The 27,176-nt window shown below is 41.0% G+C and overlaps 1 protein-coding gene across 4 annotated transcripts in view; it reads left to right on the top strand.

Annotated features, from left to right (window-relative positions):
- The window catches only part of PAPSS1 (3'-phosphoadenosine 5'-phosphosulfate synthase 1), a 120,005-nt gene that overhangs the window by 58,447 nt on the left and 34,382 nt on the right, over positions 1-27,176 (top strand). For all 4 annotated transcript variants that reach the window (XM_055587914.1, XM_055587912.1, XM_055587913.1 and 1 more), the window contains 5 exons: positions 3,329-3,442; positions 5,958-6,069; positions 8,393-8,598; positions 10,014-10,149; positions 21,822-22,090. In XM_055587914.1, coding sequence (XP_055443889.1) covers positions 3,329-3,442; positions 5,958-6,069; positions 8,393-8,598; positions 10,014-10,149; positions 21,822-22,090 — 837 coding nt within the window. The remainder of the gene's footprint in view (positions 1-3,328; positions 3,443-5,957; positions 6,070-8,392; positions 8,599-10,013; positions 10,150-21,821; positions 22,091-27,176) is intronic.

Genomic DNA, 27,176 nt, shown 5'->3' with positions numbered 1-27,176 from the left:
AATTTGGCAATAAGGAGTTCATGATCTGATCCACAGTCAGCTCTTGGTCTTGTTTTTGCTGACTGTATAGAGCTTCTCCTTATTTGGCTGCAAAGAATATAATCAATCTGATTTCGGTGTTGACCATCTGGTGATGTCGATGTGTTGAGTCTTCTCTTGTGCTGTTGGAAGAGGGTGTTTGCTACTATTTATTTAATTTAACTATTTATAAAATTATTATAAATTATTCTTTATAAAAATAATTAAACAATTTATTATTTCAAACAAATGTATTAAAAATAATTCCTGGAGTTAGAAGTATAGAATGGACTACCTTAAGCTGTTTCTCTTGCTAGATTTTAAAAAGAGACTTTACCTTGTTGTATTGTATTAATATCTATAAAGAGAAAATGGAAGCAGCTGGTAGAAGCTGTCTCTCCTCCTTCACCATTATTCTTTGAGTCACTCATGTAGTGTTTACTGTTAGTAAACACAATAAGTAGTCTTCTGCTGTGGGTGCCTGCTGCAGGCTTAATTTCAAAAGGAGGTGTGGAAGGTTTATGAAGCTCTCTGCACAGTTTGTGTTTAACACACACTCTCTGCTTTCCTCTGAGCAGTGGGATTCTTGAAGGACAAAGGGCCCCCAGAGAGCTGGCTGAACATGGCATGGTAGCAAGCAGTGCTCCTTTATTTATGTCTTTTAATTTCATTATTTCTTTTTTTTCGTTCTTCATATTTACTCTTCTCATTCATTCTTGAGTTTCTCCTGAGAAAGATCAGAGGCCTTGAATTTACTGGCAGGAGGAACTTGGTTTTGGTACATGACTTAGCCAGAGCTGTTCCATCTTTATGGGCTTCCAAGGTGGCAGTAGTGGTAAAGAATCTGCCTGCCAGTGCAGGAGATGCGGATATGATCCCTGGGTCGGGAAGATCCCCTGGAGGAGGACATGGCAGCCCACTCCAGTATTCTTGTCCAGAGAATCACATGGACAGAGGAGCCTGGCGGGCTGCAGTCGATGGAGCCACGAAGAGTCGGATAGAGCTGAAGTAACTTAGCACATGTGTTCCATCTTTGAAGGAACAGAATATCAGAGAAATGTAGGAGAATAATTCTTTCTAGATTCACAGGGCCCATAAAGACTGCTTGAGTGGTGGCATTCAGGCTTTCATGAGGTCATCTAGTTTTGAGACACATGTCTGACTCTGGTTTTTCTGTCTGCTGAAGATATTTCTATAAGTCTGAATATAAGTTGAAGTTTCTTCCCAAACTTTTTCCTTGGGAAAAGCAGTAGGTAGTGTCTTTAAACACTTGGGGTCATAAAGAGTGGGATGCGACTGAGCTACTAAACAACAACACTGATACATTGTTATCATCCATAGTTCATAATTTACATTAGGGTTGAACATTGTATGGGTTATAACACCTGTGTAATGACATTTACACACCATTGTAGTATTATACAGAATAACTTCACTGTCCTAGAAAATCCCCTGTGTCCTTCCTATTCTTCTCCCCTCCCCTGTAACCTTGGGCAACCACTGATGTTTTTACTGTGTCCATCAGTTCAGTTCAGTTGCTCAGTCGTGTCCGACTCTTTGCGACCCCATGAATCGCAGCACGCCAGGCCTCCCTGTCCATCACCAACTCCCGGAGTTCACTCAGACTCACGTCCATCGAGTCAGTGATGCCATCCAGCCATCTCATCCTCGTTTTGCCTTTTCAGAATGTCCTATAGTTGGAACCATATAGTATGTAACCTTTTCCAGTGGGTTTCTTTGATTTAATAATCTGCTTTTAAGCTTCCTTCATGTCTTTTCATGGTTTGATAGCTCATTTCTTCTTAGGGCTGAATGACTAATATTCCATTGTCTGGATGTACTGCCATTTATTTATTCATCTTCTGAAGGGCTTCTTGCTTGTTTTCAAGTTTGGGCAGTTTTGTGTGAACATAAGTTTTCAGCTCATCTGGGTAAATACCAAGGAGCATGATGACTAGGTTGCATGGCGAGAGTATGGTTCAGTTCAGTTCAGTTGTTCAGTCGTGCCTGACTCTTTGTGACCCTGTGGACTGCAGCACACCAGGCTTCCTTGTCCATCACCAACTCTCAGAGCTTGCTCAAAACAGATTGTCTTCTAAAGCAGCTATACCATTTTGCATTCCCACCAGCAGTGAGTGAGAGTTCCTGTTGCTCTGCCTCCTTGTCAGCATGTGCTCAGTGTTTTGGATTTTGACCCTTCTAATAAGTATATTCTAACAGGGTTATCTCACTGTGGTTTTGAATTGCATTTTTCTGATGATATATGATGTAGAATATTGTTTCATATACTTATTTGTCATCTGTATAACTTCTTTGGTGAGGTGTCTGTTCAGGTCTCTGACCCATTTTCTAATAGGGTTCTTTTCTTACTGTTGAGTTTTAAGAGTTCTTTCTATGTTTTGGATAATACTCCTTTTTCAGATATACCTTTTGCAGATATTTTTTCTCAGTCTGGTTTGTCTTATCATTCTCTTGAGAATTAATGTATTTTTAAATGAGACATTGCTTAGACATATAGGAAAAACTTATCAGTGCCAGTTTTATATGCTTATGGAGGTTACTTGATTGATTTGACTTTAAAAATTTAGAGTAATTAAACACATTTGATAATTATTCCTAGGAAAATGACAGGTGTGAACAGGCCTTGTGAAGGTCACCTGATGAGCAGTGTCTGAGAGCAGTGTGTAAGTTTGGGTCATCACAAATAGATACTTGTGGGATAAATGAGAAAAAGCTTTGTCCCAGTATGATATAAATGAGTACTTGGAGTTGGGATAAAATTTCCAGAATGCACTTCATAGGAGGTCAGAGAGTGCTCTTTTTCAAACCGCGGTGGTGGGAATAGAGCTGACGTGCTCTGGAGTACTGTATTACGTGGCTAATTAGGTGGTGTTAGTGAGGCTGGTGATAAAGTTGTGTACGGAAGCTGGAATAAAATGGTTCCATAATATGTTACAGATAATAGTGATGATGTTTAGAGTGCTTTTTTTGTTTGTTTGTTTCTGAATCCTTTTAATCATTATTCCTTACTTGAGGTCACCTCTGTGTAGTTGCCTGATTTTGACATACATGGTACACTGTGGGAATTTCTTTCACACTCAATAGTGGGAAATTACGTGTGATGATTTCTTGCATGTGGGATGTTATCTGCTTGGGAGTAGGCCAACCGTCATTAGGAAAATTGATTAAATCCCTCTCATACTGTTTTTAAAATCTCTTTTTGAAACATTAATTTCCTTCATTAACATACCTTTTGGAGAACTCTAAATTGTTGGATCAAGCATTTAATTTTGCTTTTGTTAATGTGTAGGATATTGTACCTGTGGATGCCTCTTATGAAGTGAAAGAACTGTATGTGCCAGAAAATAAACTTCATTTGGCAAAAACAGATGCAGAAACACTGCCAGCGTTGAAAATTAATAAAGTAAGTGCTTTGTCCTTTTTCCATATCAAGTGCTTTAATCCTATAGATAGTTGTTGGTTTGAGGGCATGAGTGTTGGTGGTGGTGGTGGTCGTCATAGTTGTATATATCACCATTTCCAGGGATGGGAAATATGTTTAATTTATAAAACCATATTCCCAAATTACCATGGCTTTGATTTTATTTTACTCATAATATTTATTTTGAAATACCAAAGAATAGAGGTTATATAAGATTTTAGGTTTATCAGAAGGAATGGATTCTAAAAAGTAAAAAGCCTTTAATAATTAAAATGAACTTTTTTTTCCCTAAACATTGTTTCCTAATCCCTTGCCAAGACCCCGATTTTCCCTTTCTTATATTGTGAAGAATAATTATGTTGTATATTGTAGCTCTAATAATATCATTAGGTGTTTTTCCCGATAAGAAATTGCTTAAACTAGATGTGAAGACAGTGGAGATTATAATTTATCACTTTCAAATCTTTAGAGAATTTTAAATTGTATCATTCAGATATACTTTAAAAATAGGTTTAGAAATAAGAACTTAAAATAGGAATAGAATTTCCCAGCCTTTCTTCTAGTGTAGTAAAAATCCCAGACACCCAGGAAAGTGCCAAATCTGAAAGTAAGGAGGAAGGGAAAAATAAAACCCCCAAACTTTCTGAGGCTGGAGAAAGACTCTTCAAAGACTTACTCAAATTCCTGATAGGAGTACATCGTCTAGGTGGTTTGTGTGATTGGGTTTCTAACCAGAAGCTAAGACATGTTGCAGGGAGCAAGGAGAAGGGGAAGTTGGGGAGCAGAGTCACTCAAAGCTGACTTTACTAAGGAACAACAGATTTTGTCACTAACAGACTTCGTGTCAATTGAATAAACACACACACACACACACACACACACGCATTAGGGTAGGGGGAGAAAGAGAAGAAATAAACTGAGAATGAATGAATCCGAATCCAGGTCAGTCAGACTCTGTAACCCAAAAAGATAGTAGCTTTTTCAAATGTGAACCTTTTTCAATACAGTGGTTTGTTCTTTGCTTAGCAGTATGAAAAATAATTAATTAAAAAAACATAGGCTACATCATGTAATGTATTAGCTCGGGCTGCCACAACAAAAACTGTAGCCTGGGTGACATAAACAACAGACATTTCTTTTCTCACGGTTCTGTAAGAAAGAAAGTCCAAGACCTAGGTGCTGGCTGACTGGGCCCCTGACAAGGCTCCCTTCCTCTCCGGCTGTCAGACACCTTCTCGCCATATACTCAGGGTGAGCGTCGAGCTCTGGCATCTCTTCCTTCTCTTATGTGGGCACCAGACTATTGGATGAGGACCCAGCCTTATGACCTCATTTAAGCTTCATCACCTCCTTGGGGGCTTCAACATATTTGGAGGGGACATAAACATTCAGTTTATAGTAGATACCATCTAGAATTGGATTCCAGTAGAGACAAATAGGGGCCATGTCAGAGGCTTAGGAAAAATTAATTAGAGGAGAACTTGAAACAATTTGGTGCCTGAATATCATTTTTTCCTGTGAATTGAAGGAGGGGTGTACTTTGCCATTATTTGATTTTTCAGTGGAACATGCTGGCCAGCATACATTGGGAATACATGGTAAGCCACATCTTACTGCACACCTCTTGGCCAGGTGCTTTATCTTGTCTCTTTTGAGAATCATGGCTATATATATATACATATATATACCAAGTTAAAAGTGAGCATATCCAGCTTACATTGTTGTTTTGTCACTAAGTCGTGTCTGATTGTTTTGCAACCCCATGGACTGTAGCCCTCCAGTCTCCTCTGTCCATGGGATTTCCCAGGCAAGAATACTGGAGTGGGTTGCCATTTCTTTCTCCAGGGGATTTTCCTAACCCAAGGATTGAGCTAGCATCTCCTGAAATGCAGGTGTATTCTTTACCGCTGAGCCACTGGGGAAGCCCCCCACCAGCTTACATTAATTCATCGTTAATTTATCAATTCTTTAATATTCTAATTGGATACACTAGAAATCTTAAAGTTCAAGAAATAATACAGTGTTTGTAAAATGAATGTCATTGGTGAGGGACACTTTTGGTAAGTATTTTTATCTAAAGTTTGTTTTAGTTTAGAACAGTGGTTGTCAGAGTGTAGTTTCTAGAACCTTATTGTTAACATTTTCTGGGTACCTGTTAAAAATACAAATCTTTGTCCCCCATAGCAAACCAGCTAAATCAGAAACTGGTGTGGAATAGTCTTTATTTAACAAGTCTTCCAGAGGTTTCTTACACATATTGAAGTTTTAGGAATGCTGGTTTAGGAGGTGCTAATCTTATTAGAAATGTTATTTAAATTTATTAAGAAAAATGCATATTTTCTTAGTGCCCTTGTTGTTTATTAGATTTGTATAACCTATAATCATTCTTGAGAAGTTTGCTACCATTGCTTTCAAAATGAAACTCCAGAAAACCATTACTGCTTTTGTTCCTGAGTACATGAAATAGAGCATTGTTCTCTACTGTCTCATTTACTAGGTGGATCTGCAGTGGGTGCAGGTTTTGGCAGAAGGCTGGGCAACCCCGCTGAATGGCTTTATGAGAGAGAGGGAGTACTTGCAGTGTCTTCATTTCGATTGTCTTCTGGATGGTAAGACTTTGGACATTCAGGTGCATTGAGTGTGGAAAAGAGGGCACATATTTGCAGGGATTGGTCACTGTTTAGAGAGAGTACTGGTAACATCTTAATTGGAGATAGCACTTTAAATTATATCAGTACTGAATATTTTAAGTATATCCTGAGATCGTCTTTCCAGGTTTAGTTTTCCTGATTGTGATTTATTGTGGGGGAGAAGGACAACCTGGGGGTTAGGGCTGAAAATGGATTTAAAAAACGAATGCAGTTTCCCTGTTCCATATCTACCTGATCACGGTGGAAAGCCTCTTCCGAAGGTGTACATAGTCACTAAATTGTGCTGTACTGAAGCCCATGCTTGCTTATTAAACCAGGTGTTCTAACAAGGAATCAGGGGGTCCCAGTTTAGAAATCCTGAAATAGGTGGCTGAAAGGATGGTTTTCTTATTTTAAAACACTGAAGCAATTGCCAAAGAAATCTGTATTTAGGATATTGTCATTACATTCTAGCTACCTTAAACTTTGTATACTGTTGGTAACATTAATTTACTACAGTAAAGGAGATATTACTAAATTGTAAAGAACTCTAGTGCCATATGATCCGGCAATTCCTCTTCTGGGTATTTATCTGAAGAAAACAAAAACACTAACTACAAAAGGTATATGCACCCATATGTTCATTGCAGCGTTATTTATGATCACTAAGACTTGGAATCAACCTAAGTACCCATCAGTTGGTGAATGGATAAAGAAGACACACACACACACACACACACACACACACGAATATTACTCAGCTGTAAAAAAGAAAGAACTTTTGCCATTTGTTGCAACGTGGATGGACCTGGAGGTTATTATGTTAAAGTGAAATAAGTCAAACAGAGAAAGACAAATTTCCATGTGATTTCACTCATATGTGGAATTTAAAATACAAAAGAACAAACAAAACAGAAATAGACTCATAGATACAGAGAACAAACCGTGGTTGCTAGAAGGGAAGGGGTGGGAGTAGGCTAAGGTGAAGGGGATTAAGAAGTGTAAACTTCCAGCTATAAAATAAATAAGTCATAGGCATATACTTATTAGCATAAATATAATACTATAATAATTTTATATGGTGACAAATGATTACTAGACTTATGGTGATCATTTCATGATTTAAATATTGTATTTAAATGTTGAATCACGGTGTTGTACATCTGAAGCTAACATAATATTGTACCTCAGCTACAATACTTCCATTTAAAAAGAAGTCATAGAACCCTACAAAATTGCAATCATGTTCTTCTGTGTTATGAAGAACTTTTTTTGACCAGGGAAGTAAACAGATACTGGAAAATGTAATTCCTAATCCTTGATCTCAAGAAACTTTATCACAAGAACATAAGGATTGAATTTTACTTTTTGATTTTCTTCTTTGGAAATAATGGTAAAAGTTACTGTGGACTGCCTCCTTAGTAATGATTCAGTCTTGGATGTGGTACAGATCTGTCTATTTATTTTCCATTTTGAACTCTACCTTGTGGTGGTAATTTTAAAATAGTCAAGCAGTTATCACTGATTTTGTTGACATCTTTCGCCCCAAGAAGGCATGCCATGATTTCCAAAAACATGTAGTTTCTCTTTGATACGTAAATAACATCCACATATGAATTTGAGAATGCATTTTATTTTCCTAACCTGTACATGATGAGTGGGAAAAGAAGAAAACACTTCTGGCTCTTGAAAGGTTGGGAACCTAGAATGTGCCTTCTGTCTCACCAGCAGCATATTTTGGTGTAAATGGAGACACTGATAATTTACTTGTTTCGTCACCCTTGATAGCTGACATTAGTTCCATTCTGATCAAAAACCAAAAAAAAAAAAACAAAAAACGTTTTGAGTGTTTTGTCTTCCTTTCTCAAGGATCTAGACCCAAGCGTCTAGCAAGTATCTTCAAGTAACTTGCCACTCAAAATGTAGTGATCAGCAAGGGTTCTCATTTGTCCTGAAAGGGCCCTGAAGCACAATTGCTAATCTTACTCGTACATTTTTGGTGATGTTAGGTTTAACCAGCAGTTCTTCCTTGTTACAATCTGTGATTCTTCCCCCTAAAGACAGTTTCATGAATGGTTGTGAAGAATATTGCTACAATTGATGTTCTGAATTTTTGCTGTTTTTTTTAACTCTGGATTTGTTGCTTGTTCTCTCCCTGATTTTCTGTACCAGGTGCCAATAGAACTTATCACTGGAGTAGTAAATCTTTTATTTGAAGAGTGTCTGCTGAAGTGTGAAAGCTAGATATGAGACCTGTTGAGTAACATAAGCTGTGTGCTTTATCTTCTTTTGTGCCCTGCAGGGGGTGTCATTAACCTGTCAGTACCTATAGTCCTGACGGCTACTCAGGAAGACAAAGAGAGGCTGGATGGCTGCACGGCGTTTGCGCTGATGTATGAGGGCCGCCGGGTGGCTATTCTTCGCAATCCAGAGTTTTTTGAGCACAGGAAGGAGGAGCGCTGTGCCAGGCAGTGGGGAACAACATGCAAGAATCACCCCTATATCAAGGTCCTGAGTAAACCTTGCTGTGTTTTGTCTTGATTTGCCAATAATCCTTGTGCTGAACTGTGGGGCATTACCTGTATATCAACTCTGCCATCAGAACCATTAATATTTTGCAGAATCAAGGCTGGAACTTAGATTCGTGTGATGAGCATACAAGCTTGTCATTTTGGTGCAGACACATGTTCAGCACATATTGTTTGAGCACCTCCTGTATGCCAGGCCGTGAGCTAGGTGCCAGTGCTGGGAACACTGGGTGATGTGCATGGCAGGCACAGTCCTTTTCTGCTTGCTGTGAGCTATCTGGTGGTGGAGCAGATACTGATCTTGTAGTTACAGGTAGGATGTGAGGGCAGGATGCTGTGGGAGCCCACAGCAGGGTGATTTGATCTAAGCTGGACTTTTAATTGAACATTGTGTTTCCGGTATGCAAACAGTGCAGTTTTAGTCTCCTCAAAGGGCCTCATGTTATTTTATGTATTGTATGTGAAACATTATCACTGAAGTCACATTTCTGTCCTTTGTTTTAAAGTAGACTTTGAACTGTAAGAGAAACTGAGGAAATTCCCCGGGAGTCTGTGGTTTGGACTCGGCGCTTTTACTTCTGGGGCCAGGTTCCATCCATGATCAGGGAACAGAGGTCCTACAGGCTTTATGGTGCAGCCAAAAAAAAAAAAAGCCCTAAGTGAAATTGTAGTAGCTTTGTATATCTAGAAAAGGTATATAGTGTCTGTTTAAATCATGGAAGTGTGCTAAATTTTATTTCATTGTCTTCTGTAGGACAAAAAAGAGCAATTAAAATTTAAAAATAGGCAGATATGGGACTTTGCTGGCAGTCCAGTGTTTAAGATGCCACACTTCCTCTCCAGGGGGCTCAGGTTCAATCTGATCGTCGGTGGGGGAACTGAGATATACTGACTCCTTTGTCCTTAAATGCCATTCACTCTGTCCCTGGATACTGTGTTCCCGTGTCCTGTTTGTTTTCTCTGTAACATTTATCACTAGCTGGTATTCCTCTGGTTTCTCCAGTCTTTTCTCATCATCATTACTTTAATTGCTCAAAAGTTTAGGATTGGAAAACACAAAGCGGGCAGAGTGACCCATTTTTCTGTTAATCGACATGCAGCAACAATTAAAAGAATGTTTTCGTTACTTAAAAGGTTATAATTATTCATTTCGATTTTGTTTGCATTTCATATGCAAATATAATAGCTGTATCACAAATCTTTTGTGAAATTATAAAATGTATTCTAATTCTATAGCATTTCTCATTCCCAGTTCAGTTGATAAGCCAAACAGATTTACCATTAACCTTAAGATGAACATAATTTATAGGTATATATAACTTGTGTGAGAGAAATGTTCTTATTTCGATCTTGATTCCTGTTAAAAACAAATTATTTTCTTTCTCTTGCCATTAGATGGTTATGGAACAAGGAGATTGGCTGATTGGAGGAGATCTTCAAGTCTTGGACCGAATTTATTGGAATGATGGTCTTGATCAGTATCGTTTTACTCCTACTGAGCTAAAGCAAAAGTTTAAAGATATGAATGCAGGTAAGACATGGATCTGATTATCTCACATGGGACTGTTTGGAGTCTCTGCTTGATGGGGAAGTGCTTAAGGATTTTTTCCAATACTTACTAAAAAGTAAGACAGATTGAGGACTAAAGATAAGTGGAGTTAGCAATGGAATATGTAAGGAAAGCTATTATAGTCAGTCTGAATCCACCTGTGTAGTTCACTCCCATTCTGTGTAAAACAATAGAAATAATGACATTCTGCAGAAAACAATAGAACAGCAATAACACGTTCACTCTTCATTCACCAAGTGCTGGTTGTTCATCTGTTGTATGTGCCTGAGTGCCAAGCGCTGAGTATTCACAAGTAAACAGGAGCTTATGGTCTATTAGAGACAGGCAGTCAAAAAACAACAGAAAAAGTCATTGAAGAGTAGGTTAATAATGAGTTCAGATTTCTGAATTAGGATGAAGTGGAGCAGTGGAAGTGGAGAGTCTGTAGAAACCCTTCTTTATAATACTGCCTTAGAAAGTATCCCAGGACAGGGATTCTTATATTAGACATCTGTGATTAGCAGGTCTTTTACACAAAGCTAGGTAAATAATGTGTTTATGCTGGTACACCTGCAGGTGCCACAGCGTTTGCTGTAGATTTTGGGAGGCTTTTTTAAGGTCTGAAGAATTTCGAGCCTCTTATAAATCATACTGCTTATGAATTCTCACTCTGGAAATGGTTAAACCCTAAGCATGGGTACTGCTTTTTCAAATAACTTCTGTGTAGAAATTGAGGAGATAGCTCTATTGTAGTTTGCTGATATTTGATACGACATGAAATGGATCAGGAACTGGAGATGTGATCTGGGCACACCCCTTCAGGGCTCCACGGGCCTCAGCAGCCTGCTCATTCATTCACATTTCCTGCTTAGACACCTCAGGGTATTTGATAGTGTAGGACCACATTTCTGCTTCTGAATTTTATTCCTCATCTCTGAGTTTGAAGCGCACTTGTACAGGAATTTCTCTATGACACCTGCTGCTTGCTGATACAGCAGCTTGTTTTCTTCCTTTTTGCTGACAGGTTTGGGCACAGTCACAGGGGACTGTATGATGCCTGCTGTAAGTCCGGGTGGTGCCCCATTCTCTTTTGTCAGTAAGTGACTTAAAGGTCCATGTGTAAGTCTGGTTTGGCCTTTGAAGTGTAAGGAAGCGGGGCTTCTGGGAGAGGTTTTCCTCTCTGAAGAGAATCAGGCTTAGGACACCAAGTTATCTTTTTCCATCCTTCCTTTTCCCCTTGCTTTGGACGTGGTCATGCACGGGTTCAGTGTTTGGAGCCCGACAGCCATTCTGTAACTATGAGAATCCATGAGAGTCTTATACTGTTGAGTTTCTGATCAACCCTCGGGTCCTCTGTATCCACATTTTTTACTCAAAAGACCTAATGCATGTTTCAGTTATAGAAGATGCTTCTAGTTGAGTCTTATCTTGTTTGTGGCCAGAAGCATCTGATAATTTAACACGTATAGACCTCTTTTTTTCTGGTAAGCAGGAACATGTTTAACTGAGGACTTGCTGAGTATTTTTTTTTTCCAATATAATTTATATCAGGAGCTCATGTTAATAATAATCTTTTGGCACTGTTGAAGGGTCTTATCATGAAATTATCATTCATAATCGGAGACTTTATGTTACATCTGTTTTGCATTCTTCCTTGTGGGGCCAAACATTTAAAATCATTTAGAGAATTTGTTGCATAATGAATGATTGCAACTTTTGTTTAAAGTAGCTGGGAGCCAGTTATTAGCCTTAAATCAAGCAAAAAAGATGGTGGGGTGTTATTTTGTTTACTTTTCCATTTTAGACTAAAGCAAATAAACAACAGATTGAGGACCTTCCTTTATAGTTCTTACTCACTCTTTTCCGGAAACCAGTAACAAGTCATCTATTTGTGTGTACAAATCATAAATCAAGGGAGAGAAAAGAGGAAATTCTTTTTTTTTAGGATTCTTTTACTTAGGATTCCTTTTTAACCTCTTCCCCCTCCTTCCCTCATCATAGTAGAAGAACTCTGATTACCTCATGTGGGCTATTGTCCTGTGCACATTGATAGGATCAGTTTTGGTGTTTCTAACCCATTCTGTAGCTGGAAGGATTGGAAAATCACTAACACCCATGTGATTGCAAGGTGTCATGGTTCCAGGTGGCAGGTTCTTCGAACCGTGGATGATTGACCACTATCTTGGAAAGAATGAATTTCACTTAAGCCAATTAAGAGTCACGTTAGTGTTTATTGTACACAGTGGAGTCCTGCTGGGTTACGAAGGGAAACATTGGCATAATTCCTTTCGAGCTAGTGTGTGCTAGCACAGTGCTGAATAAATCTGAAAAAGCCTTGTAGAGTTTATTGAACCAGACCATATTTTAAATGAATTGATAGAAACAGTAGATAGATATCTTAGGCAAAGTTGGGAATGATAGATACGTGAGGAAGCTGAGGCGGAAGCAGATGGTCTGCCTCTGAAGGCACTGCCGCAAGGCAGTGAGCAGGAGATGCTACGGTCTGAGGTTGGGTGACGGAGCCTCTATCAGCCGGGTCAGGGCACACTCAGATGAGGCTGTGAGCATTATCTGACAAAGTGAGTATTTAAAGACGGGTGGTCAAGGTTAAGGGAGCTGCCAAGGAATGACGAGGCATTTGGGGACTAGCAATTTGGGGTAGTATTACCATTCTTGACGTGGTTTCTTAAGTGGGGAAAGAGAAGGCCGGTGCTGCAGGGAGGGGTAGCGGGCAGGAGATAGTTGTTGGGGTGTGGGCATGGCAGTGGTCACCATGCTGGGGGCAGATGTTTTCTCCTCCATCCTCTGCTTGCCTGTTGGGGTCTGCCTTGGGGAGGTAGGACTGCAGTCCTCCCTCTGCCCCTGGACACACATGTGCACACACACATGTGTACACGCACACACACATGCACAGGAGACACGGACTAGAGGGGAAGGTGAATGCAGAGCAGACAGTACAGGGTCTATTTGGCAAAAAGCTTTATATTCAACATTACTTTTCATGTTAATTTGAAAGCACTTTTAAGAAAGAAAACAACTTGCTGCCATGCTTGGGGTATGAGAGTCCCTGTTTGTGAAAAATTCTAGTCTATTCATATTTACTCAAGTGGCCTATCTCTGTCTTGTGGATTTTTTTTTTATTCCCTTATGAGCAGTTCAAGTAAAAGAAAGACTGGTGATTTATGACAGGCCTGAGGGAGCAGGGGGATCAAACTCATTTTTTGTTTGTTTGTTTGTTTCCAACTATCTTAAAAAATCTCCCATGGAAATAAACAGAGTGCCCTCCCCTCTCCCCTCTCCCCTCTCCCCTGGCAGCCGTGGCACTGTTCTCAGGACTCTTGTTCAGCTATTACACTGATTTGAGGAAAATCAGAAATGCCTGTACTTACAGTTTTGGAGTAAAATGGCAGATAGTAGAGCTTGCCTAGGACTGGAAGAGAAGACTTATTAATTAGTGCTGTATGTAGGACAGTTTTCAGAGAAGTTGAAAGGAAGGAAGCAGGAAGATGTTGTAATTCTGGGTTTAGCGGTTGGGCTGCAGTCCAGGACTCTGCCTGTGGGCTGGGCAGCGAAGCGCAGTTCTGAGAAATCTGGGGGAAGGAGTTTGGAGCACTCCCCTGCTGACCAGTCCATTCGTGGCTCACGGCAGCTCTGCTGGGAACCTGCTGCCGTCCCTGGGCCCTTTGCTGAGGAACTGCAGCGCAGGGGCCCGGCCCAGGTGTTTTCAGTATGCCGCATTGTGTTCCAGGGCCGTGATGCTCCGTCAGGCAGCCTGTGCCCTGCCTGTGTCCAGGCGGTCGGGGTCCACCCTCCTTCCGCCACCAGGAAACACTCCTGGAGCCATTCCTTCCCCATTGCATGTCAGTGCAGTCTCAGAGGAAGCTTCCCCGCTGTCTTCTTCCCCTTCCACCTGCTGCCGGGAAGGGATCAGACTGTACTTAACATGATGTGTTGGCTCCTGGCTGGTATCGAATGCAGAGGAGAAGGAGAGAAGCTGTACTGTGGGGTTCTTCCTTACTTAGGCATGAAATATAGATGTCTGGGGAGCTGGGCCTGCTTTTGGCTTAAGATATGCGGGTAATAGTGAAGGTGGAGAAATTGAGGGGGTGGGAGCGGTAATGAGCAATATCTATTGAAATGTTTTTAGTAATAAGTCTCTGTAACTGATGAGTTGGAAGGTCAGGACTTAGAGATGCAGCTAACAGAAGCCATCTGTATGCACATGGTAATTGAATCCAGGCAGAGGGGTAAGTTTCCTGAATGAGTCTGTAAAGAAAGAATGTCATAGGACCCAGCAGTGAACCTTATGGTTCTGAGAGGACTACAAGATGTCAGAAACAGGTGATTAGACTAAAATGGGCCAAGCAGAGTATAAAATGTCATATACATTTGATCACATCTGTGTAAAAATGTATGCATAAGGAGAAAAACTAGGAGACTCTGCAAAAAACCAAAACCAATTATATTAAGATCATGCATTTGGGTTGGTTTTTTTCTCTCCAAATTTTCTTCAGTATTTCATTTGTATGTATGTGTTAGTCATTTGTGTCTGACTGTTTGCGACCCCTTGGACTATAGCCTGCCAGGCTCCTCTGTTCATGAAATTCTCCAGGCAAGAATACTGGAGTGGCTACCCATTCCCTTTTCCAGGGGATCTTTCTGACCCAGGGATTGAACCCAGGTCTCCCATGTTGAGAGGGTAGCACCTGTCTTCACCGTTGCCACGTGGTTACGGTGTATGACCCCACTCACAGGGTGTGGGTTGGGATCAGCCACAGGAGCCTGCCTGTATGCTGGGGAAGGAACACATTGGGTGAGCAGAGACAATGGAGGCCTGGAGGATGGTTTACTTTATATGGAAAATGTGGGGCACATGTTTCTCTGCAGCAGCCTTCTGGTTTTGCCGTCTCTCCATTCCACCCCCTAACTGTCACCCACATCAACCCTGCATAGTCTACTAGGCCAGTTCTCTCTGAAATATGGCTGATAAATGCACAACCTCTGTTTGGAATGCAGTATCCTTCCTAACCTGTGTTTCAGAATTCTGTGTGATACCACGTGCTAGGCTTCATATCCATCTTTGACAAAATGGATAATTCTGTGTCCTCAGACACGTCTGCCTTCCTGCTTCCACACTTTTGATCTCACCAGGTGGCTTGGCTGCAGTGTTTTCACTTCCATCACCCAAATTTCATTTGTCTTTGAGAGGTCAGTAAATTACAGCCTGCAGGCCAGATCTGGCTTACTGCTTGTTCTTGTAAATAAAGTTTTATTGGGAAATACCCACACTCACGCGTTTGTGCATCGTTCCGTGACTATTGTTGCGCTACTCGTGCAGAGTTGAGTGGTTGCAGCAGAAACCCCATAGCCTGAAAAGCGTAAAATATTCACTCCAGCTCTTGAAGGAAAAAGTTTGCTTTTGTGCACAGCATTAGCAACTTCACAGTGTACTTTCTATAAGCCAAAATAATAGAATTCCTGGTCCTTTCCCAGAAGTGAAGGCAGAGGGCTAAAAAGAGATGGAAATCATAATATTCTTGCCTAGAGAGTACCACGAACAGAGGAACATGGCAGGCTACCGTCCATGCAGTCACAGAGAATTGGACATGACTCAGCAACTAACACAGGCACACACACACATCCCAGGAATGAGGACAGAGGGCTAGAAAGAAATGGAAATCATAAATGTTAATATTAAGCTTCAGTCATTTTGTAGGTAATGTCCCATTTTCAAACACAGTTGAAACTCGGATCTTTGGTAAAGCATTCAGTCTTAAACTAAGCCATAAGGAGTTATAAGTGAAAAGGTAAATATTTTATACCAGTTATGGTGTGACAATAGGGAATTCACTGCTTTAGGAAATGGGGATGAGAATGTGAAAAATTATTGAGAGTTGCTGTAAGTATCAGTGGGCCAAGGTCCATAGTAGCCCATTATTCTTTGTCCATCCTTGATGGAAAATTGATGGAGGAAAATTTAATAGTGATGCATGTTGGGTTATGTTAGTTGGGACAACACCTTGGGAATGTAAGCTTCCAGTCGATCAGTTACTCCTGTTACATTGTTCATCCATGTAAGTTCTTTAGTGGATAAACCAGATGGTAGGGATGAAAATGCAGTCTGCAGCTACAGACAGTTAAAACCATTTGGGTAATTCATTGATAAATAGTTATAAGGGATTGAAAAGACTGGAAGTTTAGGAAAAGCCTGGTAATACGGGGAAGAAAAAAATGGGCAGACCAAATGATCACTGCATTTCTGAATGGACCTGGTAACAAGGAAATAATTCTACCTGGAAGAAATTTTGGCAGTAAAATCCTTTATATGCTGCTAATGTAAACTTTTAAGAAGTCATTCATCTTAACTTTATCTGTTAAATGTCCATGTGGAGCTAGATTAATTCTTTTTGGAAAGGAAGCCTAGGTAGGTGAATTATTAGAACCTGTGAAATATGTGTATTTGAGACAGAATTTATTTTTTATGTTTCCTTCTGCACATCCTGTCATATACATAATCTTGCAAAATGGCGATCTTACAGAATGAGATTTGCCGTGACTGAAGTCTAGGGATGTAGTCATCGCACACCTGAGATGTATTACGCAGGGGGCCTGCTCACAGTTAGGCACCTGTTCCTCATTAAGGACAGCGAAGGCTGCATGTCCCAGCGCAGGGCTAATGCACCCTCATCTTTAAACACTCACTGGGGTGTTCGTCTGGAGTAGACCTGGAGCCACCAGTAGAACAGTGGGTTCAATTTTCCTGCCAGGAACTTTTAGATATGATGCTTTTCTGTTTGTTTTTTTTTAAAGAATGAATTGTCTTAAGGAACTTAGATTTATTAAGTGACTGCAGTGTGCATCTCACCATGCTGGGTACTTTATATTATCTTTATAACAGTAACTTTAGTATCGCCCCACCAGGAAGATGTCACAAGTGAAATTAAGACCTTAAAGACCACAGTCTATGGTTAAAAACTGCTAGACTTGTGATTTGAAACTGTAAATATCCTGTTCTAAAACAATGCTTCTTCCGTGTGTATCTTTACTTTTAAAAATGTTTAGAGAAAGCTTCAAATATATGCTACTTATATTTGTAAGTAGATACATTAGGCTTCCTTGGTAAGAATCTGAAGTAACACTTTGAAGTAACACTTTAAAGTAACACTTTACTTTTGTAATAGTAAGAATGAGTCCCCATTTACCTCCAACCCAAATTCAGTTGTACCAACTCTTGACTAATCTTGTTTCCCTTGTGCTGCTGCTTACCCCACTGCATTCCTGCATGTTATTCTGAAGCACATCTCAGACCTCATGTCATTTCCATCTAAATATTTCAGAAAGTATTTCTTAAAAGTTAGGACTTTAAAAATAGAGCCATGATATCACAGTTGCACCTAAATAATAATAGCTTATTAATACTATCAAATAGGCTTCCCCGATGGCTCAGCAGTAAAGAATCTGCCTGCAATGCTGAATGGAGAAGGCAATGGCACCCCACTCCAGTACTTTTGCCTAGAAAATCCCGTGGACGGAGGAGCCTGGTAGGCTGCGGTCCATGGGGTCGCTAGAGTCGAACACGACTAAGTGACTTCACTTTCACTTTTCACTTTCATGCATTGGAGAAGGAAATGGCAACCCACTCCAGTGTTCTTGCCTGGAGAATCCCAGGGACGGCGGGGCCTGGTGGACTGCCATCTATGGGATCACACAGAGTCAGACACGACTGAAGCGACTTAGCAGCAGCAGCAATGCTGAAGGTGCAGGAGACTCAGGTTTGATCCCTGGGTCAATTAGATCTCCTGTAGGAGGGCATGGCAACCCGCTCCAGTTTTCTTGCCTGGAAAATCCCATGGACAGAGGAGCCTGGTGGGCTACAGCCTGTGGGGTCACACAGAGTTGGACACGACTGAGTGACTGAGCACACACACAATACTATCAAATATCTAGTCAATGTTTGTATTTCTGATAATTTCATAGTAGTTAACATTTCTTGTTTTTATAGTTTGAATTAGGATCTAAGTAAAATTCACACATTGTAATCAGTTCATATGTTTCCCATCATAATTTTTTACTTTGTTTTTTAACGTTTTGTTTTGAAATAATTTTTAAAATCTACAGAAAAATTATAATAGTACCATGAGCTCCTATATGTTTTACCCAGATCCCATAATTGACATTATGTTTATTGGCCTTTTCATTCTCACTTTCTTTGAAAGTTTCAGACACAATGTCTCATTACCCCTTAGTTATTTCTGCATGTATTTACTGAAAATAAGGACAGTCTCCTGCCTAACCTCAGTGCGCTCATCAAACACAGAAAAATACACTGATATAAGACAGTCCAATCTGGGTCCTGCACTCACATCACGCCATTGTTCCAGTTGGTTCTTTATCACAGAAACAACAATGATAACTGAAGTCTTCTCTTTGCCACCTTTCACTGTGCTTCCGGACATCAGCCGTGTCTTCAGTTGGCCTCATTCAGACCAGTCACTTAGTCTTTCTTGTGTCGCTCACAGACTTGGCATTTCTGAAGAATGCCCGTTATTTACTTTCTTGACGGTCTCTGAGCTTTGGTTTATCTGCTGTTTCCTCGTGATTGGGTGCTAGTTACACATTTTGTCAGGAATCCCACAGGAAGCAAGGCCGAATCATTGGCACATCATTTTTTGTGGCTCACAATTTTGATTTGTCCTCTTCCAGATGAGTTTAACTTTTTTAAAAGTTAACTTTTAGCATTAAAGGTCATGTTTACCAGGTTTTTCCTGCTGTAATGTTAACAAGTTATTTTGTACATACTAACAAGTATTTTGGGGGAGAGATTTTGAGACTCGATAAATATCCCGTTGTTATCAAATTTTTATCTGTTAGTTTTAGCATGCTGCAAACATGGTGATTTTTCTAATTCTGTTGTTCTGATTACGTTTGTTAGTTGACCTTCTATACTGTAAGTTAGAGCTTCCACTTCTTCAATGTTTTTTTTCATTTATTTTATTCTTTCTGGATTCATAGACTCCTCTTTTACTCAGTGGTTTTCAAACCATTAATTATTATTTACTTTGATGTTTAGCTTGTCCTAGGTTGGCTTCTGGGGCTGTGTCCCTTGACATGTCCTGGTTGCTGTACCCTTTGACATGTCCTCATCCTTCTCTGAGCACTTCCTTTCTTTATGGTACAAAAAACATTCCATCTCATGTTGTACTTTCCATGCCTGCCCTAGAATTGGCCATTTCTGCCAAGGAAGCCTCGTTTATTTAAATAGGGGGTAGTATTTAGGTTGCAAAATTTGGGCTTTAGTTTTGCTCTTTGCCACTGGGTAGTCACTGCTTGTAGGACCTTTCAGTGGACAGAACCAAAAAATAAGCATGCGTACTCACACAAGTTTATATCTATTCCTGAATACATCGATCCATACAGCTGAAAACCATGAGGCAGGTTATCCTGTTATTTTCAACCCTAATCCAATACCACATGGTCTTTTCTAGCCTTTCTTCTTTTTGGTATTTTTGCCTTTCCTCTCCTACAGTCAGAATCCCGGCTCCCATCATCTTCCATGGATTTACTTACTTGCTGTTCTTCCATGTGTGGTGCCGTCTCCCAGTCAGACGAGCTGTCTCTTCAGCCCTGGCCCCACTGACCCCACTCAGGCAGGCGTCTCCTTGGCCCGGGTGCCGCAGGCTTGTGCTGGCTCCTAGAGTGCTCCTAGTCTCTTTCCTCCCCGTGGTCCAAGCCTGAGTTACTTGCCCCCAACCTCCTCATCAGTGCAGTAACACATCAGCTCAGGAGTAGGATTCCTTAATGCCCAGTAAGTGTCTGTTGTTCTTCAAGGCTGTTTACAAAGAATGGGTAAAGGGAAGGGAAGAGAGGGGAGAGAACTAAACTTACTGATGAGATCGAGGCCAGAATCGGAATGCAGGTTAAATGGAACAGTGGAAGTGTGTGTGTTCAGGAGACAGTCTTTGTTGTTTTTTGGAAAGACTGGAGTATGGTAATTAGGAAGTAAGATTCACTCTTGGTCTTGGGCAAGGGGAGTTCTATATAATAAGGGTTGTTTTGAAATCTTTTGATATCTATAATTTGAAGTGTTTTTAGAAGGACAGAAAAACTGTGATATTACCCCTCCTCCTGTTTCCTTAAAGCAGGATAATTTTAGATAAGTAAGTAAGTAAAGTCGTTCAGTTGTGTCCGACTCTTTGCGATCCCATGGACAGTAGCCTACCAGGCCCCTCTGTCCATGGGATTCTCCAGGAAAGAGTACTAGAGTGGGTTGCCATTTCCTTCTCCAGGGGATCTTCCTGACCCAGGGATCGAACCCGGGTCTCCAGCATTGCAGGCAGATACTTTACCATCTGAGCCAGCAGGGAAGCCCATTAATTGTAGATACTCACATATTTGTATCAAGATTTCTTTTTTGTACCTTATGTCCTGCTAGCTATTTCTTTGGTGTAAACCAGCCTTGTTCATTTATAAAAGGTAACTGGAGAACTTCATAGCACAGTGATGATGCTCTCAGTCTTGGGACGTCACAGGATGTGTCGCCAAAAACCTCCTGGTCAACTAGGTGCCATAATTTTCTTTCTGTGCCTTTTGTTGCTGTGATAGAAGAGGGTTAGAACTGAGAATAGACTGGGGATATTATACAATTCAGCCTAAAATTATTAGGGGACGGGAAGATGTTCCTCTCTGAGTCTAGATTAGATTTTAGAGCTCCTCTTCCTGGGTTGTTACTCTGTTCTGTAAAATTACTCTATGACCCCAAGAGCCATGCCTTCTGAGAAAGGTCTCCTGACAGCAAGAGCCCCATGTAGGAGTGAAGCCAGGGTTGTAAGCAGAAGATACATAGTCAACCACTTTAATTTATTCAGCACTTTTCAACATTTGAGTAATAGCAATGGTCTTTGAAAGGGATATTGTTGTTGCATGGCTCAGATGATAAAGAATCCACCTGCATTGTGGAAGACCTGGGTTCGGTCCCTGGGTTGGGAAGATCCCCTGGAGGAGGGCATAGCAACCCACTCTAGTATTCTGGCTTGGAGAATCCCATGGACAGAGGAGCCTGGCGGGCTACAGTTCGTGGGGTCGCAAACAGTCAGACATGACTGAGCGATTTAGCACATAAACAGTAATCCAAAATCTAGACCTGGCACCACAAAACAACTGGATAGCATTACAGTCAATTAGAGTAATCAGTATAAATGAACTTATTTAGATAGTAAGTAAATTTTCTAACCCCTGCATTTCTCTGTCTTTCTTTAATAAAGGACTGTCTTAGATCTGATGACGGGATTGACCTGATGGGTTATTAAGGCATAGATTGAGAATTTTTATGCTTTGTAGGCCATTGAACTGAGATGTGTTCGGGCCAGTCAGTCTGATTTTCATCCTCAGGTTGCCCATGAATGCAGAAAATAATTGTTATAAGTCCATTACTATTATGTGACACATGCTCAGGCTTGTAAGATGTGTAAAGTAATAGTCACTGTATCAGGCTGCCTTGAAGTAAGTGGTCAGCACAGTACATGCTTTCCCCCAGTTTCTGATTCTGAGCATACAGGTTTGCTTAATCCTGAGCATCAAGCTTCACGAAGAATTGCTTATCTTTTGGAAGGTAGCATTGGAAATGTGCTGTTCTTAACTCTGAAATTCTCTTTCAGATGCTGTCTTTGCCTTTCAACTCCGCAACCCGGTACACAATGGCCATGCTCTATTGATGCAGGACACCCACAGGCAGCTTCTGGAGAGGGGCTACCGGCGCCCTGTCCTTCTGCTTCACCCCCTTGGGGGCTGGACGAAGGATGATGACGTCCCTCTGATGTGGCGGATGAAGCAGCACGCTGCAGTGCTGGAGGAAGGAGTCCTGAATCCTGAGACCACAGTGGTGGCCATCTTCCCGTCTCCCATGATGTATGCTGGACCAACTGAGGTAGATAGCTTTTAAGATTTGCTCTGCAGCAGTGTTGAAGCCACTGTGACTAACACAGCAGGTAGCCACAACAAGCTTATCTTTGGATATTTCTTCCGATCATAGATCTGTTCCGAACATGAGGCTGGAGTGCTCACCTGCTCTGTTGGGGATGCACTCTAGAGGTGGCCCTCAGGAGGCAGTCTTGTTAGGAATGGGAAGGCGGGAAGGGGTTCTCTTGCTCTTACGGTGGTTTGTGGTCCCAGTCGTGAAGGAGGGAAAGTTCCTTGCAGACAGAGAGCTGGGCAACCTTGAGCCTGTATGACACAGGCTCTTGTCTGGCTCTTGTTACACAGATCTGTCAGCATGCATCTTGTCCCTTTAACAAAGTTCTAAGTCACTCTTCCCAGGGGACAGAATCGGCCTGATTTTTGCTTCTGGTATTTGAGTGGGAAGAAAAGGATGGTATCTTTAAAGAAAACATTCTTCATCTGTTCTCTATTGAAGGACTAATAGAGTCAGGAAATAAAATTGCTTCTTGATTTTGGGTGGAGTAGAGTTCTAGAGTTCTACTTAGCAGTCAAAAGGAACGTTTTGAGATCTTTTTATAACCATACATAAGGAAGAAGACTTAGGTTTTTGCTTCAAGGTAGAGTTGGCTTTCAAAAAATATTTGTTTGAATAAGTGGATAAATCAGTGAATGTCCTGAAAAACAGTGTGTGAAAAATTCCTAGCCAGCTTCGTATTGAGAGTTTAAGATAAAGAATGAAATGCACATTATTATTGCATTCTTTCTCGTTTTCACTTTGAAGGGAGATGAATTTACTTACTAGGTATGTTTGGGAGGCAAACCCTTTTAGAAGGATAAAAACAATTTAGTTGTAGATACTCTGTGATAGCTTCCTTAAAAAAAATTTTTTTTTAAGGAAATAAAACATGTTTGGCTGTTCCTTGGGATCAAGCCTGAAAATTTTTATTGGAGCTTAGTTGTGGGGTTGTATATTTTTTATCTAAGAAATACTGACAGAAAATTACAGTAACAGCAGGCTAAAAGTTTACAGGGTATTTGATTCTTCTCTTGGATCAGCCTGAATAATACATTAGAAGACATGAGGTAGAATTCCTCATAATCTTCCCTCTTTGTTGGTATAAAATATTCATAAGAATTGGGTGCTGAAAGCCGTTGTAGTTTCCCAGAGATCACCGTGTCTTTAGTTCTTACATCTTATTTTTTCTCTACTTGTTAATATTTATTTATGATTTTTGCATCCATATTTTTTAAGATATTATTTATTTTTAGAGTTTATTTTCAATTGGAGGATAATTGCCTTACAATACTTGTTGGTTTCTGCCATCTGTCAACATGTATCAGTCACAGGTACATGCACCTCCCCTCTCTCCTGAGTTACTTTGGAAATAAAGTAACAATTTTGTTCCAGTAGTTTCCCAACCTCTTTTTTGGTTCTGTCTTCATCACCATCATTTTAAGGGAATCATTTGGAATGAAGTTCTCCAGAACTACCACATGAGTAGTTTTCAATGTGGGAGTGATGGAAATGAATTTAGGGGTCAGGGCTGTTTATCAATAACTTCATTAAGAGCCAGTGAGGAAAATGAAAGAATTTATCTTGGCCTATTGAGGACATATTTTGTCCCATTTGTGTTTCTGATTCCTGTCTGAAAGGGAAGGTATGACATTTTATTACCTAAATAAACTAAAAACTGCTTTTGAGAAGGTGGCAACGAGGGGATAGACAAATAATAAAAACAGAAGAGAGAGCACCACACAGGGTCAAACATGCTGTTTTGTCTGCATTCAAAACCAATACAATATTGTAAAGTAATTAGCCTCCAATTAAAATAAATAAATTTAAATTAAAAAAAAAAAAAGGGTTTTTAAGTCCCGTCATTTCAGAGCCAGGTGTGTCTCTTGAGGAAAATTTAGGGATCAGTGTACCTAAAGGTGCTCTTGGGGTGCCTGCATTTTGGCTTTCCTCAGAGTCTTCCTTCTTGCAAGGCAAAGCTGACGAGGTGAGCTGGCTGCAGCAAGCCCTCCCGCGGCCTCAGATTTGACTCCTGTATGGCAACCCACTCCAGTGTTCTTGCCTGGAAAATCCCAGGGATGGGGGAGCCTGGTGGGCTGCTATCTCTGGGGTTGCACAGAGTCGGACACGACTGAAGCAACTTAGCAGCAGCAGCTACACCCGAGAGCATGGTCTGGTTCAAACAACATAGGCTCTTGGACCATTCTTGGCCTGGATTGCCACCTAATCTTAGGTTCAACTTCTCTGAGCTACGTTTTAAGCGCACAGAAAAGGGTAATTTAAGGCATGCACAAGGAGGTGGGGCTAAATATTCTTTAAGGTTCTGTCGCATTCTCCTTATTTTCTTACTTGTCTTATTTGCTTTTAACTTCATATTGAACTATAATACACAAAGGAGAAAGTGCACATTTCCCAGGTATACAATTAAATGAATTTTTCCCGTTTGAACAGTCGTGTGACCAGCACCCAGACAGGTGAAAAGACTGTTACCAGCACCCTTGACGATCTGCATCCTGCCCTCTCCTCTCCCCCCGTCCTCCCCGCCATAGTCATCACTGTCCTCACTTCTCACAGCGTAGATCCCATGAGCTCATTGGAAACTCTGGGAAGCAGACTCTAAGAAAGAGATGAGCCTTCAGGAGGATAGCTCTTGGAAGCAGCACTTGTGGAAGAAAGAGAAAGGCAGGGAGCAGAGTTGGGCTGGAGGAGAAGCTGAGCTGCAGTTTGGTCTTAGTGGAAGCCTGAGTTGATCCTGGGTGGGCTTCTGGAAAGGCCCTTCAAAGATGCTTTCAGTTGCAACAAAAAGTAGTCACTTAAACCTCTGTGTTGACCAGTGGTTGGCTGCCCAGGGAGGGGGCCTGCCTTTGACCGATGCATCTTCTTTCTGCAGGGGCAGTTTCTGAAGAGGGCTGACAGCCTGCTGGGTGTGTGCTGGCAGCCCTCCTCAAAGTGGGGAAGCAATCCTTCTTCCCCTGGGGACCTGGGCATTGCATCACGGCGCCTAGTCCAGCCTTTCCTCGTGCTTTTATAACTGAAATCACACTGTGCATGCTCTGCCGTTTGGCTTCTTTCCCTTTGCGTATGTGGGTGAGACTCACCTTACTCTTCTGTGTAGCTGGTTGTAGTTGGTCGCTCTCTGCCCCGTGGCGTATCCTGTCGTGTCACTGCACCCAGTACTATTGATGGGTGTCACAGTTTCCAGTTGTTTGCTATTAAGAACAGTACTGGCGTGAAGATGTTCATGCATGACTTTTCATGGGCATTTCTGTTGGTTTAATACCTAGAATTCTAGATATTCTAGGGGTGAGCCTTTGTTCAGCTTTAGTAGATGTTGCCAACCAATTTTCTAATGTGGTTGTACCATTTTAGCGATACATTCTCATCAGCAGTGTATTTCTTCAGCTAAATGTGGTTACTTGTTTCATTTGAGCCATTTTGGTCCTCTGGCTGTATGTAACCAAGTGTCCTGTATATACTTTTACTGTTTCTTAACCCACCTCTAAAATATTTTCATCGAACCCAGTTTCACTGAAGAGGAGATGGAGAAGTAAATGGGTTGTATGTATATACCATGATTGAGAATATAAGAATAGCCTGTTTTTACTGAGCGCTGCCGGCAGACAAATGTTCCAAGTGATTTATGTGTATCAGCTAACTTCATCCTTGGAAGGACGCTAAGAGAGCAGGTAGATGATGGTTATTCTCAATTCAGAGATGAGGAAACTGAGGTAGAGGGGTTAACACACCTGTTCAAGATCACACAGTAGTGTCGAGATAGTCTGGTTCCAGAGCCATGGGCTCTAACTGCCACAGAATATTTTTCTTTTATCTTATCATATAAAATTAAAATATGTGGCCACAGATTTTTGGAAAACAGACTGGAAACAAATTCTTAAAGTATCCTATAGAAGTTCCAAAACGGTGATTTAGGATGGCCTTGACTGACATTTATTAGAGGTAGAATCTTTAGTACAGGGTCTTTCAAACTTATTTTTCATTTGTCACAAACCAGAGTTGTGTGTTGTGATTATCGTTGTTTAATCTGTGCGTGCATGCTCAGTCGCTTCAATTGTGTCCGACTCTTTGACCCATGGACTGTAATCTACCAGGCTCCTTTGTCCATGGGATTTTCCAGGCAAGAATACTGGAGTGGTTGCTATGCCCTCCTCCAGGGGATCTTCCTGACTCAGGGCTCAAACCCACCTCTCTTTTGTCTCCTGCATTGACAGGTGGGTTCTTTACCGCTAGTGCTACTTGCGAAGCCCTTGTTTAATCTATATTCTTAAGTCTTTTTTTTTTTTTTTTGGACACACCGCATAACATGCTGGATCTTAGTGCCCAACCAGCGATCAAACCTGTGCCCCTTGCATTGGAAGTGTGGAGTCTTAACCACTGGGCCACCAGGAAATTCCCTTACTCTCTGTATTCTTCTGATAGCTGCCTCATTGTTGTTGTTCAGTTTTGAAGTCCTGTCCAACTCTTTGCAGTTCCATGCATTGCAGCAGTCCAGGCTTCCCTGGCCTTCACTATCGCCTGGAGTTTGATCAGACTCAGGTCTATTGAGTCGGTAATGCCATCCAACCATCTCGTCCCGCCTCATGGTAGTAGTCACATCTGCCTTTTTTTTTTTTAACTGTTGTTGTGAGAAGTAAATAGAATAAATATAAATCAGTAACACATTGCCTAGCTTGTGACAGTACATGGTAATTAATATCAACTGCCTTAAAAAACAGTAACAAACTGTGTTGCTGCAAGTTCTTAACATCCCTGGTATTCTGTCCCTGTCTCAGGGGAGCTGTGTACATCTCAAGGCTGCTCATCCATCTGTGTGAAGTTGTAGAGTTTTGATTATGGCAGAGAGCCTTGGATGACCAACTTCCTAACAGACTCCACATCAGAGCATGGATCCTCTGATTTGGAATATCCATTGGTGTTTGACAGGATGAAGCTCAAATAAAGAATATGAAGACAAATGAAAATAACCATTTCTTGAGTGCCTGTATATGTGGCTATCATATACCGAGCAGATTCTTTGTGCGTATTATATAACCTCATCCCCACA

The sequence above is a fragment of the Bubalus kerabau genome, chromosome 7 (genome assembly GCF_029407905.1).
Source record: "Bubalus kerabau isolate K-KA32 ecotype Philippines breed swamp buffalo chromosome 7, PCC_UOA_SB_1v2, whole genome shotgun sequence".
NCBI lineage: Eukaryota > Metazoa > Chordata > Mammalia > Artiodactyla > Bovidae > Bubalus > Bubalus kerabau.
This window is presented reverse-complemented; position numbering and strand designations above follow the sequence as displayed.